Source organism: Seriola lalandi, unplaced genomic scaffold, assembly GCF_002814215.2.
Source record: "Seriola lalandi dorsalis isolate HSWRI2012SDOR001 ecotype SW California unplaced genomic scaffold, Sedor1 jcf7180002054585, whole genome shotgun sequence".
NCBI classification, from domain to species: Eukaryota; Metazoa; Chordata; class Actinopteri; order Carangiformes; family Carangidae; genus Seriola; species Seriola lalandi.
In genome coordinates, this window is record NW_019525138.1 from 1,365,771 (window position 1) to 1,383,957 (window position 18,187).

General features: G+C 42.0%; 1 protein-coding gene across 2 annotated transcripts in view; it reads right to left on the reverse strand.

Annotated features, from left to right (window-relative positions):
• The window catches only part of ipmkb (inositol polyphosphate multikinase b), a 20,461-nt gene extending 2,789 nt beyond the window's left edge, over nucleotides 1–17,672 (reverse strand). The window contains exons 1-5 of one of the 2 annotated variants that reach the window (XM_087177274.1): nucleotides 16,751–17,671; nucleotides 16,387–16,609; nucleotides 9,218–9,303; nucleotides 6,650–6,746; nucleotides 5,223–5,395 (exon numbers count right to left, since the gene is read on the reverse strand). In XM_087177274.1, the coding sequence (XP_087033400.1) occupies nucleotides 5,223–5,395; nucleotides 6,650–6,746; nucleotides 9,218–9,303; nucleotides 16,387–16,600 (570 nt within the window). In that variant the 5' untranslated portion in view covers nucleotides 16,601–16,609; nucleotides 16,751–17,671. Of the gene's footprint in view, nucleotides 1–5,222; nucleotides 5,396–6,649; nucleotides 6,747–9,217; nucleotides 9,304–16,386 lie in introns of both variants that reach the window. The other variant, XM_023418866.2, reaches the window with a different exon arrangement.
• Nucleotides 17,673–18,187: the final 515 nt, after the last annotated feature.

The following is an 18,187-nucleotide window of genomic DNA, read 5'->3' on the forward strand; positions in this document are numbered from 1 at the left end:
GATGATAGATATGTGCCGACCAGGAATAACTGAGACTGAGGAGCTGGTTCTCTCAGACTCTTCCTCCACCTAGTGGTGCACAGCTACACTCACACCTGCCTCCATCACATCAAACTATAACAGCTCCATTACACCTGCTCCATGCTGAACCATAACGCCACAGTTAATACATAACATACATACATAATAAACACATAACGTTCATTTGAATTTTTACATTTAAATTCCATCACTTCAATGAATATAAACATTTATCATTACATAAACATTACATGATTAACAAGTTTTGTTTAACTTGTTAATTTAACAACAATGAATTAATTCCACAGTGAAATGTCCTGCCTGCACAGACAGCAGCGGCACACACCACTTGAATCGGGTTGTGGGTTGCCAGATGGGTTAAAATTGTATGCATGTGTTTGCATTGTGTGTCTATCTTGTGTTCCATACACAATCTGGCAACTTAATAATAACAGTAACTTGGATTTTTATAGTGTCTTTCAAGGTACCCAAGGCTGCTTTACTTGGAAAGAAACACAAAATGAATAAAGAACAAATAAATGAAATCAAGATGAGACAGGTAACTTGGATTTTTATAGTGTCTTTCAAGGTACCCAAGGCTGCTTTACTTGGAAAGAAACACAAAATGAATAAAGAACAAATAAATGAAATCAAGATGAGACAGAATAGGGATGGCAGAGACTGGCAGAGATTGGAAGAGATTGGAGGAGGTGAGGCAGCTAGAGGCCAGAGGCCGTGGTGAACAGGAGGGTTTTCAGCAGTTTTTTGAAAATCTCCAGAGATGAGGCTGTGCGGATCTCTTCCGGGAGAGAGTTTCAGAAGGTGGGGGCTGCCACACTGAATGCTCTGTCACCGAAAAGATCGCAGGCTGGTGTAGGGGGGGTGGAGAGCGGACCAGTGTCCGAGCGCCGTAGGTTCCGGGACGGGCTTAACGGCAGGTGGAGGTCAGACAGGTGCTGGGGTGCGAGTTCTGGATGCGGGCTTTGACCAGAAGCCAGTGAAGCTGGATGAGGGTGGGGGTGACGTGCTGCCAGGGCTTGGTGCGGGTGTGAACCCTGGCAGCTGAGTTCTGGACATACTGGAGCCTGTCCAGGGTTTTGCTAGGAACCCCGAACAGGACTCCATTGCAGTAATCCAGAAGGGTGGTGATGAAGGCGTGGATGAGGGTCTCAGCTACAGAGTCAGAGAGTGATGGCCGGAGTCGAAAGACGTTTTTGAGGTGGAAGACAGCAGATAAACTTGGATAACGTCAATATACAAAATGTGTGGATCTGTGTATGACGATTATTTATAATAAAAGTTAAGGGCAGTGCAAATTACGGGAGTTTCCTGGGAGAAAAACACAACAGGAAGGCGCCAGGAGATTATCTTGAAATACAGGACTGATAAAACACACAACATAAAAGTTTGTACACTAAAAGAAGAACCGATTCCAACATCACCTGTAGCATAACCACATGTACTACATACATCTACTGTATGTATTCAACAGGGATCAAAGTGTACAGCACACCTACCTCATGTATCTGCAATCACATGATCAGCACTCAGCCAGTCATGTGATTACTGATCACAGTTTCAAATCTCAACCTTTATTTCAAAATACGGGCGCACTGTTTAACATAAGTCAAGCGCTCAAATCAGGTGTGTGAGATCTTTTCAGCCCGATTACAGCAGGTTAGCCCGGATTCATTAAGCCACATATGCAGAACAAGGCTCACACCTCTGCTTCAACAACTCTAAAGTATGAGTGGCTTCAGTTTTATATTTAGACCAGGAAGAGTCTCTCCTCAGCTCTATACTTAATCACTTCTTTTTATCTTTCCTTTGAGTCTTTCTTAAACTCTCTCTTCCTCCACTATCAATCCATCAGGAGGAAGATCGTTACCACTAATTAGTCTCCTCTCTATCCAAACAAACACGTAGCAGAGATTAGTATGGGAATCTTCCCAGCTCAGTGACGGGCACATCCTGTTCTAAACTTCCTGTTCTGAGGCACAAAACTGTCCAACTTTACAGAACTCTCCATTTTTCATGCATCTAGTTAAATTGCAGCTTGGGTTAACGCAACACTAAAACATCTGGCTGTCTGTAAAAAACCTCTGCATCTGAAAACTGTGATCATAACATAATTTAAACCCACAGAACTGGATGTACAAGAGAGTCCAAACTTTTCAATGATTCTGTGTCAGGATTTAAAGTTCTAATCTGTAACTTTTCCACATCAGACCTATGTTCTCTAGATGTGTTCTTACATTATTACAAATGTTTCCATCGATTCTCAACCCTAGACAAATACGTAATTTCAATATGGTAACGCTGCGTTTCATGGCGTTCATAGCCTCCCTCGTCAACATCATCACATCCCCTATATGCATGTGTCAGTGTTGTGGTTTCCTGCCAGAAGAAAGAAGTGGCTTTCATCAGACCAGATCAAGGATTTTGGCGATGGGACGTCTGGATCTGAATTAATCAGAGAAAAAAGCGGAGGCAATGTGAGACAGCGTCATGTGTCTGCCACATAGTGTTGGTGAATCACACATTTTTAAAGTCAAACTGCTTTCTGGGTATTCCCACTGGTTTGAATCCCCTGGTGTGTTTGTTATGGAGAGGAGGACATCTCTGAGGATAATTCAGCTGCTGGTAAAAACCTCCTGAACGTCTGGTTTATAAGTTATCAGAGAAACTTGCACATGCTTTTTATTAAAATATGAAAATGTATAATGTATGTCTGTGTGTGTGTCCATTTTAATCCCAATGAATTTATGTGTCTTTTTTTGTACACAGGTCTCAGATTTAATCATTTTTACTCAGTAACATTTTGAATGCAGTACTTTTATGTGTAAGTATCTTTACATTGTCGTATTAAGGTTTATATCTAAAGCTACATTTATATTTTTTTGTAGCTGAACTAAGTGAAATCACAGCATTGTTTCAGTATTATCATGATGAATTTAAGTCCAATAGTCACTCTCCTTTGAGTTTCTCCACCAACTCCTTGGAGTAAACAGCACAACTTTATTATTTATTATTAGACTGATGCTTTGTGGCCTTCATCGGGGTCAACACATCCGTCTCACACTAAAGTTGTACTGCAAGAGTGGCTGGAGTTTTGACCTCTAGACTTTTCCCTTCCTCCGTGCACCTTGGAAGTAGATGAAGTTGTTGCAGAAACCTCTACTTTGCTTCTGACATTCGCTGCTGCTGCTGCTGCTGCTGAGACTGAACCACAACAGTAAAGCTGTGGGCTGGAAAACCAAAACAAGACTCCAACCAGAACAAACCAAACCAGAGCAGAGAGGAACTGCAGAGTCTGTGATAATCCTCTGTGGGTTTGTCACCACAAGAAAACACTATCAGGTCTTTCAGGACCAACCAACCAATCCACAAGCTGTTTCCTCCTGTGCACACGGACTGACAGGTTCAAATACATTACTGAGATCCTCCTCTGACTCCTGAATCACACCTTTCCTCGCCCATATCTTCATGTCCTCCTCACCCTGAGGACACTAATGCTCTCCCTGTCTCTCTTATGTAAGCTTATAGCAAGTTATGTGGCCGTGGATAAATGGATATTCACATGCTTGGTAGTATGGACATCTAGGGCTGGACTGTCCTACACACTGTGGTTCACTGTAATGTTGGCACTAACTGGGTTTTCCAAAGATGAATTCTGTCATTTTGAGCTAATTACAGATGAAATACATAGCTCAGTTTAATTAGTTTACTTCACATTACTTCATTCTAATTAGTTGCCTAAATCAGTCTTTAACAATTCAAGCTTAAACATCTCCACATGCAGAATATGAGGACGAAGGTTTCTAGTAGTAAAAAAATAATGAGTTAAAAATGGAGCTTTACTTTCCTGTGGAAACAAACAAAGCTTCAACACAACTAATTAAATCAAGTGCTGCCTCTGTTTTCTCCTGTAATTATGGTTCATTTTAAATACAGAAAGAAAACAGTTCACTCATCTGATTGGCTGTTTTTTTGTTTGTTTGTTGCTGAAGCAGGAAACCAGGACACTTAGTGATGATGACACTGACTGTAGGCTGTGATGGAAACTGATCAAACTGATAAAAGGTTGCGCTATTTGACTCTCTTCCTTTCCAGCAGATAAAAACTTCTCGCCGTCTTTCCTGTCATCTGTCTGTGTGTGTGTGTGTGTGTGTGTGTGTGTGTGTGTGTGTGTGTGTGTGGGGGGGGGTCATGTTACTGTGACAAAGTGAAAACTAAGTTCACAACAACTTTTCACCTTTGTTTAGATTTTGCATACGAAGCTGTATCTGATATTATATATCCTGACTGCAGTAGCTGCTAAATACTAACTCATCTTTTTAAAAGTCTGCTGTATGCACATGAACGTAGTGAGACCAATGTCACTGATTTCTGGTCCTTACGGTGTGTCATCGGGTTTTATTTGATATTAAAACCTCCGCTGTAACCAGCTGTTATTCTCCGACCGGCTAACACTGCCCAGAAGATGTTGTATAGTAGTTCATAGATAGTTTAGGGTTCTGTCTTTAACAACCAGACAACATACTGGTGGATACGTACAAGCTGATAAAGGAGGCCTTTCAGGCTTGGTTGGCCCCGGGGGTCTCTGGGTTGGCCATGGGTCAGTGTCATGGAGCGGGACATTGGCTGATTATAGGTGGATTAAGGCGCTAGCTGCAGGATGCATCTGATCAGGATGTCTCCCGGGGCGCCTCCCATTGGAGGTTTTTCCGAGCACATCCAACCGCTAGGAAACCCCAGAACCAGCTGAGAGACTATAGATATAAGCTGGCCTGGGAACGCCTCAGGATCCCACAGGAGGAGCTCGCTACTACCTAGCTTCACCTGCTGCCACAGCGACCCCACTGCAGGTAAGTCACAGAAAATGGGTGGATGATGATGATGATACTGACACCAATCAGATATTTGTTGATTAAATATGTATCTGGCACACTGAAATTACAGCTGTGGCTACTACAGTAAGAAGTAAAGTAAGATAAGTAAACACAGGATCAGATTTTGATGGACTTTATTTCAGCTCATCTCTGAGTGCAGCCCTCGGCACTGATCAAACGGGATGGAAAGTTTATTTACATGCTGATGGACTAGAAATATATTTTTTAAACCCCCCCCCCCGCCATTTTAAAAATCTTGACATTGGTAGACTAAAGATCTTCCACAGCGGCACAACAGGTCAGACTCACCCTCATGCCGAGGACCAGGAAGCCGATCTCCTCCATCAGTGGGTACTTTCTGATCTGCTGCTCCCGTTTCTCCTGCGAGGCGAACGGATCGTAGCTGCGCTGGCCCAGCTTCACGTCCATGATGCACGGCTTGACGAAGCGGCGGGTCACGTCCTCCAGCTTCAGGTACAGGTCTGAGTCAGCGGCACAGACACAGGAGTGATGAATTAAAAGGTTGCACTTACTGTAAGTGCTGCCAACAACATGTTTTTATGTGAAGTAGGCTGTTCATTGACTATTTGACTGCAAGTTAATTAGTCTGTTATTTCTTTCATCGTGAGATGTCAGAGGAGAAATCTACAAACAGATGTGGGAGGAACTTACTCAACAGTTTGCAGTAAAAACTTCCCTGGTATCATATAAATATCCCATAATATTAAGAGGAATAATAAGAATCATTTAGAGTAAATAACATAAGTGCATGATATTTGGTTTTTGTAATTCAAATTGCACCAGTACCATCAATCCTTGAGGTAAAACTATTGGGGCTTCTATACTCTTCTCCCATTGAGAATTGCAGGGGGCTGGTCCTTTCCCAGCATGCACTGAGTCAAAGAGACTACCAGTAGAGCTAGACCAACAAATCAGCAATCAAATAAGTTGTCTCATGTTAGCTTATTGTAGATACAGAGAAATTACAGTGCAAAAAGGCTAAACTTGGCCTGAGGTCATTTAGAAACATGTAGTGTCTCCATTACAAAGTTTGTCCACCAGAGAGCACTGAGGCAGCTGATTTACACCGGAAAATGTCCCACTCAGTTTGGATCTTCGGCACAACCGGGAGAAGAAAGTGATACAGATCAAGATGGTATTGTATTGTTGGATATGATCAGATTTTTTGGAACCTGTCTACCTCTCACGCTCCACAGATCTGGTCTGAGAGTGTAACAATGGCCCCGTTCAGACCCGTTCAGACCTGGTGTTAACATGCGTCTTCAGTGATCCGATCACAAGTGGTCAGCTATAAGTTTGTCAGTTGACACCTGCTTTAAAATGTGTCTCCACATGCGTCTCCATTGACCGCTTGTGATTGGATCTCACAAAACGTGTGTGTGAGTGAGACAGAGAGACACAGAGCAAGAGCGAATTAATTAACAGTGAAATAAAGTTTCATCCATTTGAAATAGTTAAATATTTTGGTTAATTATGACCTGTGTCAGCGGAGTAGTTGCTCCTCCAACGCGGCCCCCGATACATTCGCGTTCACACGCTAAAAGAATGTGGACACATGTGGTCCAGACCACCTCTGGATGTGGTCCGAGTGATGGGATCTCAGATGTGTCTTGAGTGCGTTCACACCTGAGCTTGGAGCTGACCACCTGTGATCGGATCAGCTGAGACGCATGTTAATGTGAACAGGGTCAAACCAGCTTCACACAGTCTCTCACCAATGGGGCTGTCAGGAGAGGACCAGGTCCCGTAGTACTTTGGAAGGTGGTTCTGGAGCTCCAGGAGACATGGATCACTGCACTCCTCTGCATACACCTGGGAGACACACACATACATCATCATCATCATCATCATACTACACTGTACATACAGGTTTATTTGGCATCAAGCTGCAACTAACATTATCTTCATTGTTGTTGGATGTAAGTGCCAAAGTTGTGGCTGATTGATTAGTTGATCAACATAAAACCAATTAATCAATTATTATTTATTACATCACTAATACACGCTATGTGCTGTATCATTTCAATTAAATTTTTTTTTTTTTTTTAATCTAATGGAAACTGTCCAATTAGAATTTATTATTTTATTATTTAAATGGTGAAGGTTCAACATACAGTGTTATAACAGCCCATAATGTTAAATATGTTCTGTTACTCTAAAGCAGATGGAGCAAAAAAAAAAAAGTACATACAATAAAACAGTGTCACAGTAGTAACATATTTTAGAACAGTGTGCGTGTGTGTGTGTGTGTGTGTGTGTGTGTTGCTGGGACTGAGTTGGATCGGTGTGGTAGAGAGTCAGGCAGACATGATGCCATGACTCACTCCTGTTTGTATGAGAGTTGCTGAGACTGACAGCACTGCTAAGCTCTAAAGCAAACACTGAGGCTCTGGAGCAACAGACACATGTTCCTCTGTGTGATGAGACAGAGCCGTATGGAGCGACTCATGTCTGCACCGATTATTAGGAATTTACATTTCTCCACCCATCCGTTCTTCTTTACACCCGCCCAGACGGACACATGATGGTTGTTGTCCCAGAGGGAGATTTGTTTTACATAGTTGGCTTTTTCTGCCGAGGTCACAGGATCCTGTGCGACAAGACTGAGTGACTAAGATGTTAAGTAATGACAAATCCAGTACATTTAATATGGAATTATTTCTGTTTATCCATCTTTTGTTCATCTGACCAAAGAATGAGCTGCCAACATTCATCAAGGTCTCTTTTCATGTTCTTTGGCAGCGTTCAACCTGCAATCTTTTGTGCCACCTCATGAGTTATGGTTTTCCTCTTGTACTTCGACAACAGAGGTCGACTTCACGCGGCGTCCCTCTCGCCGTCTGATCACCGAAAACACCGCCCCCCCGCAGATAATCCTCATGTCAGGAGCGCCCTCCGAGGACGACCTCTGCTCCCTCTGTTACTGGTAGTACGGCTCTTCCTGGACCTGCTGACCACTGCTGCAGCTGTGTTTCAGCTCATGGTCAGTAGCCTGCTGACGCTCTTGTTCCCTCTCCCACAGCCTGGTTTCTTATTGTTCAGGCAGTTTGTTTCATGTGGAGCCACATTGCATTAGACACAACCCAGGACAGAGGTGAAGAAGCTCAGTTCTTTTCTAACCCTGTTTATGCATTTAATCACAGGTGTACTCACTTCAATGTAAAGATAATAAATTTATTGTAAGACGACTCATGTTTGAATCATTTAACGTTTCAGTGATATTACACAGAGGCGTAATGTGTCTGCAGGTCCTGGATTATTTATACTTGTTCACACTAGGCTACGATACAGATCCATGATCCATCATCTGCAATAGGTCAAATATCAGCAGCAGACAAACATTAGTAAACTGATAATCAGTCTATGCTCAGTATGCAGTGTGTGTGTGTGTGTGTTGTCCTGTATGAGCTGTGAAACCAAAGCAAGTGTGTTGGAATGCGAGTTTAACAAGTCAGTATATGACTCACGACGGAGACAAAAACTCAAACATATTTACAGCCTTACAGGGTGATGACCTTACACAAGCATGATGAGCAGAGGTGTAACAATGCATCAAATCATGATGTTACACAATTTAAAAAATGTGAGAATATGCAAATGTGATGCTGAACAATGAATTACAGAGAGCTAGTGATGATTACTTTTTTACTTGACAAGTCCGTCATCAAACTTTTTTTTATACACTCTTAAAACTGCTGGGTTAAAAGTAACCCTATTTGGGCTATTATAGTAACCCCGCCATGGGGCGCTTTAACCCAGCAGGGTGGGGTGGTAGGTTTGCACAGCATGTTGGGCTATGTTCTCTACCCAAAAATGGCTAAAAATGACTATGTTGTTGGATTAAAGCTACCAAAGAGTGGGTTGAAGAAAAAATAAAAATAAAAAAATCATGGGATTGGAATGGCTTCTGCTGCTTAGTGTTAAAATTAAATAAAAAATGTTATAAAACGAGGAAATGATGAAACAAGAAACATAATGTCCCAGCCACTCTTTCATTGCTACAACCAAAAAATATAAAGTTAGTCATGTGCAAGTTCCAATAAATTTAAAATGTATAAAATTGTATAAAAAAAAGTTAATTGTTATATTGATCTGATTTTCACCTAAAGTTTGATTTTTTGTTTTTTTAATCAGATTATTCAAACTAAAGAGTGAATATAATAAATACACTTGTTTTTTTTATATTTATAAAGACGAGAGAGAGAGAGCGAGAGCGAGAGACAGAGACAGAGACAGAGACAGAGACAGAGAGAGAGAGAGAGAGAGAGAGAGAGACACGTTACCATGCTGTAAAACTGCATCTCTCGTGGACCTCTCGGTGGAGGCTGAAGCTGCTTCAGGACTGTTCCATCTGGATGCTGCAAGATACCTGCAACAGACAGAAAGACGGGGCTGAAAAGCAAAGCAAGACAAGGAACAGCTGACAGGAGGACTCGGTCATGTGGCCTCAGTCCTCGTTTCAGCACGTCAGTGTTGAACAAATGATTTTCAGACGACTCGGTTTAATGTTCGTCAACAACAACATTGTCATACAAAGTTGACTGTGTTCACTCCCTTCCACACTGAGGTTAAATCTCAAATACTGAACCACAAACTGACATTCATCAGACATACAGGGCTTAGTCAGCAGCAATCAAACACGTGTAACGACAGATGAAGATTAGAGGAGGTAGAAGAACATGAAAGCACAGCAAAAAGAATCTGTCAATATGTGATGGTTCAGTCGTTTCTCAAATTAAATGTCAAAGATTTGATGGTTTTAGCTTCTTGAATGTGAGAAACTGCTGCTTTTTTTATATTTGGGGTTTCGGGCTGTTGTGCAAACAGAATGAGAGACTTGAAGATGTCACCTTGGACTCATTAAATGTGGATTAATCAATAATGAAGGTAATCATTACTTCACCGGGAGACATGGAGGGAAAAGAAGGGTTCAGGAAACATGACGGCAACGAGCGCAATTTCTATGAATGTCCTTGTGGGGGATGTAACTGCTCCACCAACGAGCAACAAGGAACACAGATGTGTAACACACAGAGTGTATTCACCGTTACAGCAGCTCTCGCACCATCCTGTACGAAGTTATGGAAAAACTACTCTTCATTCTTGTAAAACAGATGAGCAAATGCTGCTCTCACACAATGTGGACACAGTAGGAAGAACAAGAAAAACACATTCATGCATTATTCCATTGTGGTTAATCCTGATGCTAACCTTGCACACATGCCATGCACTCTTTTGTTGTGTTATGCATTTGTGGCAGTGAAAAGTGAAAGAGTGTCAACTCCCATAAAATCAAATGAATCAATCATATTAGTGCCTGATTAATACACATCACATATCTGCTGTTGGGAATTTATTGGTATCACAAGCCATTACTTGTTTGAGCTGGCCACAGCACATGCTATTATCTGACCATTCCCTGTTCATTTGATCATTACAGGAAATCACTAATTAGTTAAAACTCATTTATTCATCATTGATTTGTGTTGCGTTTTACTATTTTGAGTTGGAGAAACATTCAAGGTTACCAGTAAATATGGCTCCCTTTACGAGCCTACTTCCAGTGTAGTAAGAAAGATGGTGAGTCTCCTGTTACATCATCACATGCTGACCACAGCTGATTACAGACAGACTGAATGAACCTGCAGTGGAGAGGATTAGTCTGCTCTTTGGCTGATCTCTAGATTCTTCTAAGAACACAGAGATGTAGAAACACACACACATGCAAATACAAAACAATATGCAAAACCTCCAAACACATGTGGAAAACAACCAGCAGATAAGGGGGGGGGGGGGGGGGGGGGGGGTAGTGATGTGAGCCTGAGGGGGGACATCTGTCCTCTGTCTGTGAGGTCATCAGCCTCAATCCTAAGATGAAGAGGAGGCAGAGTCATCCTTTCAGTCCACAGCTGCTGTCGCACTGCTCTGAGTGTATTATGTATCTGCCCTGCTCCATCATCATCATCATCATCATCACAAATGAATGGTACAGGATGTCTGTGCGGGGGGGGATTGCAGTCAAAGCAGCACATTAACAGAGCGGCAGCGTCAGTGCTCCGTCTGCGTCTGCACATGATGCTTTCAGGCAACGTGTTGAGTGCAGGTCAACCGGTGTTTGACCAACATACAATCACTGCACTTACACGTGTCAAAAGGAGGATCATATGACTAGGAGCTTAAAAAGGTACCAGACCTCCCGTCACGCTTACATGCAACCAGTGCGACTGAGACGCAGTCTGTTTCACAGCGTGTGTAGACAGCTGGATTGATTAAAATAGAAGTGCATCTGTTGCGTCCAGTGTGTGGGAGACACAAAACTGCACACAGCTGAAACACTGCCTGTGCAGACAACCACTAATTCTACATTACATTTTCATACTGGTTTATAGGCACGGTGCTGAAATAAGTATTCAAATATTTATTTTGCTTATATAAAAACAGCTCTACTACAAATGAAATCTCCTGAATTCAAAATTTTATCCAAGAATCATTACAAATATATACTTGCATATTAAAAGTTAAAGTTCTCATTATACAGAATGGTCCCTTTTTGTCAGTGTTAACAATTATAGAATCTCAGTTGGCAGTTTATTAGGAACACCTAGCGAATACTGAGTAATGCAACAGTTCTGCAATAAAACATCTGTCCTGAAGGTTATAATGTTCATCTTGTATTAAAATTGTTCAGTTGATCCAACTGTATGATATAGTATAAAGTGTCCATGTGTTGTTTGATTATAGATCAGGTCTAGGTTCTAGATTAATACTGTATCAAAGTATCAAAGCCTCAGTCCACAGAGAAATGCACACAGCCTGTATTCAGAAACTGAGCCTTAAAACCAGCCGTCAGGACTTCTGGAACTTTGTGATGTCACAACAAAGCAGTCACTGCTCTCAGCCGTGCCCCAAGCCCCGCCCAACAGGACCCACCATCTAACCGTCCAGGATTTGATTTCTCTAAGTGTTTACTCGAAATCTGGTGTATTTTAATTACCTCACTCAGAAAACAGTCAGCTGATCAGAAGAGAAGCTCAGAGCCTCCTCTCTTCTGATTGGCTGACTGACCTGTTGTTACTAGAGCTCCAGAGAGAAGCCTGAGAGAGGAGATGTAAAACTACACTGAGATGGTTTTTGGTTCTTAAAACCACAAATATATCTTCTTATGGATCAACACTTCAGATAAAACACAGGAGCAGAGCATGGAGCTTTATTCCTCTGAAGTGCAAAGGAAAATGTTTTCAGTGGAAATACAACAGTATTAGTACGATATCCACAGTATTAGTATGGGTGTTGTAGATGTGGTTCACAGGAAAGTAGATTTGTGTGATCTGAACTGTGGGGTTATGTTTCACTGTGTGTTCAAAAGAAAAAATGGATTCATTCAGGAAAGACAGGGGATTACGTCACACAGGCATCATATGCAAGTTTGTATGAACTGAACTTCCTGGTCACTCCATCAGTCTGCTGACCAGTCACAGTCTGTCAGTCAGTAAAAATAGCAGCTCACCAGTGTGTCAGTTAATCAGGCTGTGTGATAGAAGTGTGTAATTTGTGTAAGACATCGAATGACTTACTAACACACGCACACACACACACGCACACACACACACAGTCAGCTGACCTGAGACACTGGGCTTGACTGATGAATGATGGTGTGACAGAATAAGAAAAGAAAAAGAGGAAGATGCACACCATGTTCACATAAATGTGTCCAGCATGTGATGGGAGTGTTGACATGTTTATCCAAAACAACTACTTATAACATATGACAGTTAAACTGGTACAGTTAAGTATAATTGAACCATATATAGATGTTTACTGTTGCTGGTGATGATTTATTGGTATTGTCACTGGTTTTCTATAACATATCTTGAAAACCACAGTGACCGACTCTGCTTTGAGCTTCTTGTGTAAAGTCACACAGAAGAGCCTGTGACGATCAGACTGAGAAATGCGGCTCTCAGGTTGAAAGTTGAAAGTTGAGTCCTGCCCTGCCTTTAACATGAAGAATCAACAGGCAGCTGAGGGAGGTCTGCTCAGGAACACAGCCGGACTTTCACCTTTGCTTTTGTCTTGCATCAGACACTGTAACTACGTTATGATCTAACCAACCACGGACAGACACACACACACACACACACACACACACACACACACTAACAGAGCTCTTATGGGAAAAAAAACAGTGTTGAGCAAGTTTCATAACCCCTTTTTTATATTTTTGTATGAAAACAGCACCTTTTTCCTATCTAAAAGGGACTGAAAGTAAAAAAAAAAAAAAAAAAAAAAATCAAGTAGATTTTCAGGTTGAACATGAAAAAACTGCTTTGAATTGAAAACTAAACTTGAACTGGTTCCACATTCATGAGAACAGGAAATATGCAGTGGCATATTTGGCCCATTTTGGATCCACGTGTTTCCATCTCCATCACAGGTTACACACATTAATGCAGATGGAATGTTTACAGTAAGACAGAGGGGCCTTATCACAAAAAAACATTGGTTAAACCCATTTATCAGTGGGTTTAACCTATCACAAAGCTGGCAGGTAAACCAAAAACCTATGGTGTACAGAAAACCCGCTTGAGGGGTTCAGATGAAAACTTGTCAGCAGTGCGATTACTGACCAATCAGATCACTGCAAATAAAAAGTCTGACCACTGTCACCTTTTATTAGAAAAAAAATAACAACCACCAACTGTTTATTAGCTGAGTGAATAAATCCTACACATCAGACCTCATCAAGCATTCATATCTTTTGCCAACCTTTCTTTACACCGATTATGTACTTTTTCTCACTGGCATCTGTATGCACCAAAACAGCACCAGCAAACATGTTGACAATAAAGACACTTATTAACTTTGTTGTATGTATTTCACCTCAGTTCATTTCATATTTCTGGCGTCATAATCTTCCAGTTTCTCGACAGGTATCACTATTTTATCTCATTAAGTTCTCCAGTCATAGTTCTAATAATGCTGCGTGTGATTGGCTTCAACCCAATGACAGTGGATCATAATTCACAACCAGCAATGGAAGTAAATGAAGCCTTGAAAGTTAAAGCAACACTGTGTAACCTTTTCAGAGCAGCTGCAACAGCGGCCTCTGCAGGTACAGGTGACGGTACTGGAAGCAGCGTATCCCTAGATGCTAACAGCTCATGTGCAGAAAACAAAGCCTGTCAATCGCTAAGGCAAGACACGCAAAATTATCATCTCAGTACGAACCGGCAACCACAATGTCCACTTATGTCAAATCAAACATGAGAAGAACAGAACCGGACGGTGGCGTCATCGCATGATGAAGAGCGGCGCAGTCTCCAGACCTACACCCCACGGTTTAGGATGAATTGGACAGACGGACGGTGACAGCAAAGCAACCTGCAAGAGTGACACATCAGCGGGAACTTCTGCAACAGAGTTTGACCAAGTCTCTGAACAGCATTTGATTGTTCAGAGTCAAAAATCTAGATTCAATTTAGTTCAACAAGAAGATTCCTTGATTTTAAATTTTCCAGCTGTTTATTTGTTCTCTGCTTTAACTTCAGAAACACCGAAACATTGAATTATGTAAATTTAGCAATTTAACAGCTAGAAAAAGTGACTGAATAATCAGCCTAGTTCTATTAACAATACAATAAAATGTAATCACTACACCAATGGAGTCTAATGCATGGGAAATCCAGTTTGCCTCTGTGAGCCTGGGTAGTTAACAGATATATGACCACACACACTTCCTGTTTAAGAGGAACACATCAGATCACCTGCATGACAGACACTGAAATAATCAATGAAACCACCTGCTCTAGGCAGCGCTCAGTTAAAAACTTCCACACTTCCAGTCCATTATGGCACATAGCTGCCCACCACTAACTTGCATTCAAACAAAAGACCTATGGTGGAGAAGGAGAGTGGAGGCCGAGGGAAACGGTGGGAGGAGTGAGCAGGATCACTTTCAGTCAGCGGCAGTACAAGCTGAACAGGATTCCAACGCTTGTTATACAACTGCCGTGGAGACTGAAGGAGACTGCTGGTTTAGTCTCAATACTGTGTCAATACCTGTCTGTTAGTTTGAACTCATGCTCGTGTTAATGATTATTCACAACCACGCCCAAGGATTGACTGAGATAAGATCATTCCACATTGCTGTCAGATGTAGTTTATCCCTGAATCCTTCTTTCTACCCTGCAGATAGAGAGGGGACACTCTCAAATCATCATCGCACAAAATATTTTGCAAACATTTAGATTCTATTATTCACGTCTTATAAAACTGATACTTTCTTAAAACTGAGTCCACGCAGGTTTTATGGCATCAACTTAGTTTTATTGCTTAATTTCTGTTGAGCAGTACATTTACATTTGTAACTGTCATCTGTAACTTTCCATAATTTTTTTAGTAGGTCTGTGAATCAACACGGTGATACACCAAAGAATGCATACACCACTGCCTGCGGTAAAAACATGACCACTTCAGCCAGAGAGGTTCCGTGGATGGACAGGTCTGTCTTGGCTGCATCCCGGATTGCGGGACTCACAACTCTTGGAAATGTCCTGCCTGTGCCACAGAATAAAGACGTGTTTTCCCAGAAGTTGCAATTCATCAAGGTACCTGACTAAACAGCAATGACTCATCCATCTGACACTGTACTGTGACACCAGCTGCTGACTGTATCATGCACAATCAATTCAGCTCAACACTTTGCCTAATAATGCACAGTGGAGGCTTTGATAATGTCAGGTGTGCTGCGTGCATGAGTGCGAGTGTGTGACAGTGATGGTGAGACACAGGTCGTGGGGCCGGGATTCTCAATGGGCACAAATCCACAAATGGGGACAAATTATAGCCGCAGATCTCTGCGTGATCAGGTTAAATGCAAGGATCCATGTGTGAAGATGAAGCTGGTGCAAGAAGGAAGATATTCAACTTCATTTCCACAGATGCATGAATCCTACCTCATGTGCACGCTGCTCTCACATGTATGAAAAAAAAAAAATTGTGTCGAACTTCTATTCAAAATCTGAGTTTACTCGACAGTGCGCATATCCTGTAGAGCGAGAGCGTGTGTTTCTGAACTTTACTATCCACACTGGTTCGGATGCATTATACAGCAAACTGAACTGACTAAAATACTGATTTCATCTTTTACTTCTAGGTTAATTGATCTTCCAACAACATTTTTCCTATAATGCAGGACAGGTGGCAAGAACAAGCAGTACGAACAAAGTTGTGTGTTTACATTGATGAGAAATTTGCTTGGTGGATTATTTGTAGGCCGATTTTTTTTTTCAATGAACTCAAACAATTCATATGATGTCCTGAGTCACATGGAGGCCTGATGAGCCAGAGCACATTCACACATTACATGTCTTAATAACATGTTGAGAAAAGGAGGTTATGTTCTGTGACAGAAGAAAAGGGAAATTAAGAATCGCTCGAACAGTTCACTTACCCACTTTATCCACTCCGTACTTGTGACCCGCCACCTGATGTGACAGCGGGACGCAGCCGTTCAGATGAGCCTGGCCTTGTGGCCCCAGAGGCCGCTGGCCGCTCTTCTCTTTCGCGGGGGGGCCACCGCTTAGCCGCGGGGTCAGGTTGACCCCAACAGCGGCTGTGCTGGGGGTCAGTTCCAGTCTACCAAGAGCTAGAGATGACTCCATCATCACTTGATGCTGAGTTGTTGACATTTGTAAAAAATAAAATAAAATAAAATTAAATTAAAAAAGAATTAAAAAAAAAAAGGGCAAAGCCTTTTGTCCAAAACTAAACGAATTATAAAAAAAAAATCAATGTGACTGTGTCGATTCACATACTGTTATTACATAAGCACAGAATACAGCCCCGCACACAAATTCAACAAATTGTTTGGGCGTGAGGTTGAGAAGCCTTCATGGAAATGGTCCAGTCCAGACGAAACCAGCACAGACGCCTCGGCCGTGTTGGCTGTTTTCGAGCGCCGACAACCACCACGCTGACGGACGGCAGCACTGTCGTTACCCCCGCTGTGCCCGGTGGTGAAGCAGGGCTCCCGAAGCAGCGCCGATTCAATGATTTTCATATCTTGAACAGCAGCATAAATACATCCTGGCCACATCCCCCTTCCTACCAGACTCAGAAACAGCAGGACCAAAAACTACTTCCGCTCGCAGCTTCCAAAATAAAACGATTGGAGGCGTAAAGATAATACAGTGTACAATGGTAATAATAAAGAAATTAATTTAAAAAAAAAAAAGTTGGTTGGTTTAACTGCTTTGTTCAACCCCAGAAGTCTTTTTTCAAAAACAAAATGAATATATTAGGCGCCTTTGTTATGAAGGCAAAATCACCAAACTTCCGGTCTTATCTTTATCAACTTCAGCTTCACTTCCTCGCTCGACACCTAAACACTGGTTTCCCTCAGTAATGCTGATGTTACGACAAAGTCAGAGGTGATATCCTGCTACAGTCAACCAGCACAGAGGCAGGCGGTGCAAACAGAAACGATATAATCCCGAAATCGCACAAAGAGGCTACACAGTCGAGATTTTAATTGATAACTTATCGATACTGTCCATTAGGCTGCTAAACAAGTCCGTCCTCGCGTCACAGCTCAGCAGACCAGGGGGACATCGCACTTGCCGTATAACCGCCTTCGAGACGAAGGCCTGTCCGCTGAGGATGAGCACAAACGCGACGCTTTGTCGTCCTTAAATCCATGATATTAAAAGAGGTCGGCAGAGTCCTTCTCAGCCACAGATATCCAGGTCAGAGTAGGCGGCTACCTCTCTACGTAACCAACGCCCAGAGCTTCTCACACGTTTGCGACATTTGCCATTACTGTCGCAAAACATACCTTTTCACACCTTTGCGACAGCAACTTGATTTGCATCCGACATCAGCTCGTTTATGTATGAAAATAAATGTAGGTCTATTCTCCCCCTAGCTTTTTCTGTCTGTTGATATATTTAATATGTGGCTAACTAAATACACAAATACCAGTGTGACTTATCAGTCTTACCGGTATTTCCATGAAGCCAAATTCAAATGTTATCCTGTGAGATTAGACAGTTTGCACTGTAATGATCCACATTAAGAACAGCACTACAAAGAAATGAGGAGCAGCATAAAAACATAAACATGAATAGCATGAAATATGTGAAGTATAAAGCATGCAGCAAATAATAAGAGCAGAAGATCTAAGATATCTACATGTGTGTGACAGGGTCCTAGGCCTGAGTCTGGCCACATCTGGGCAGATTTCTGCTTTTATC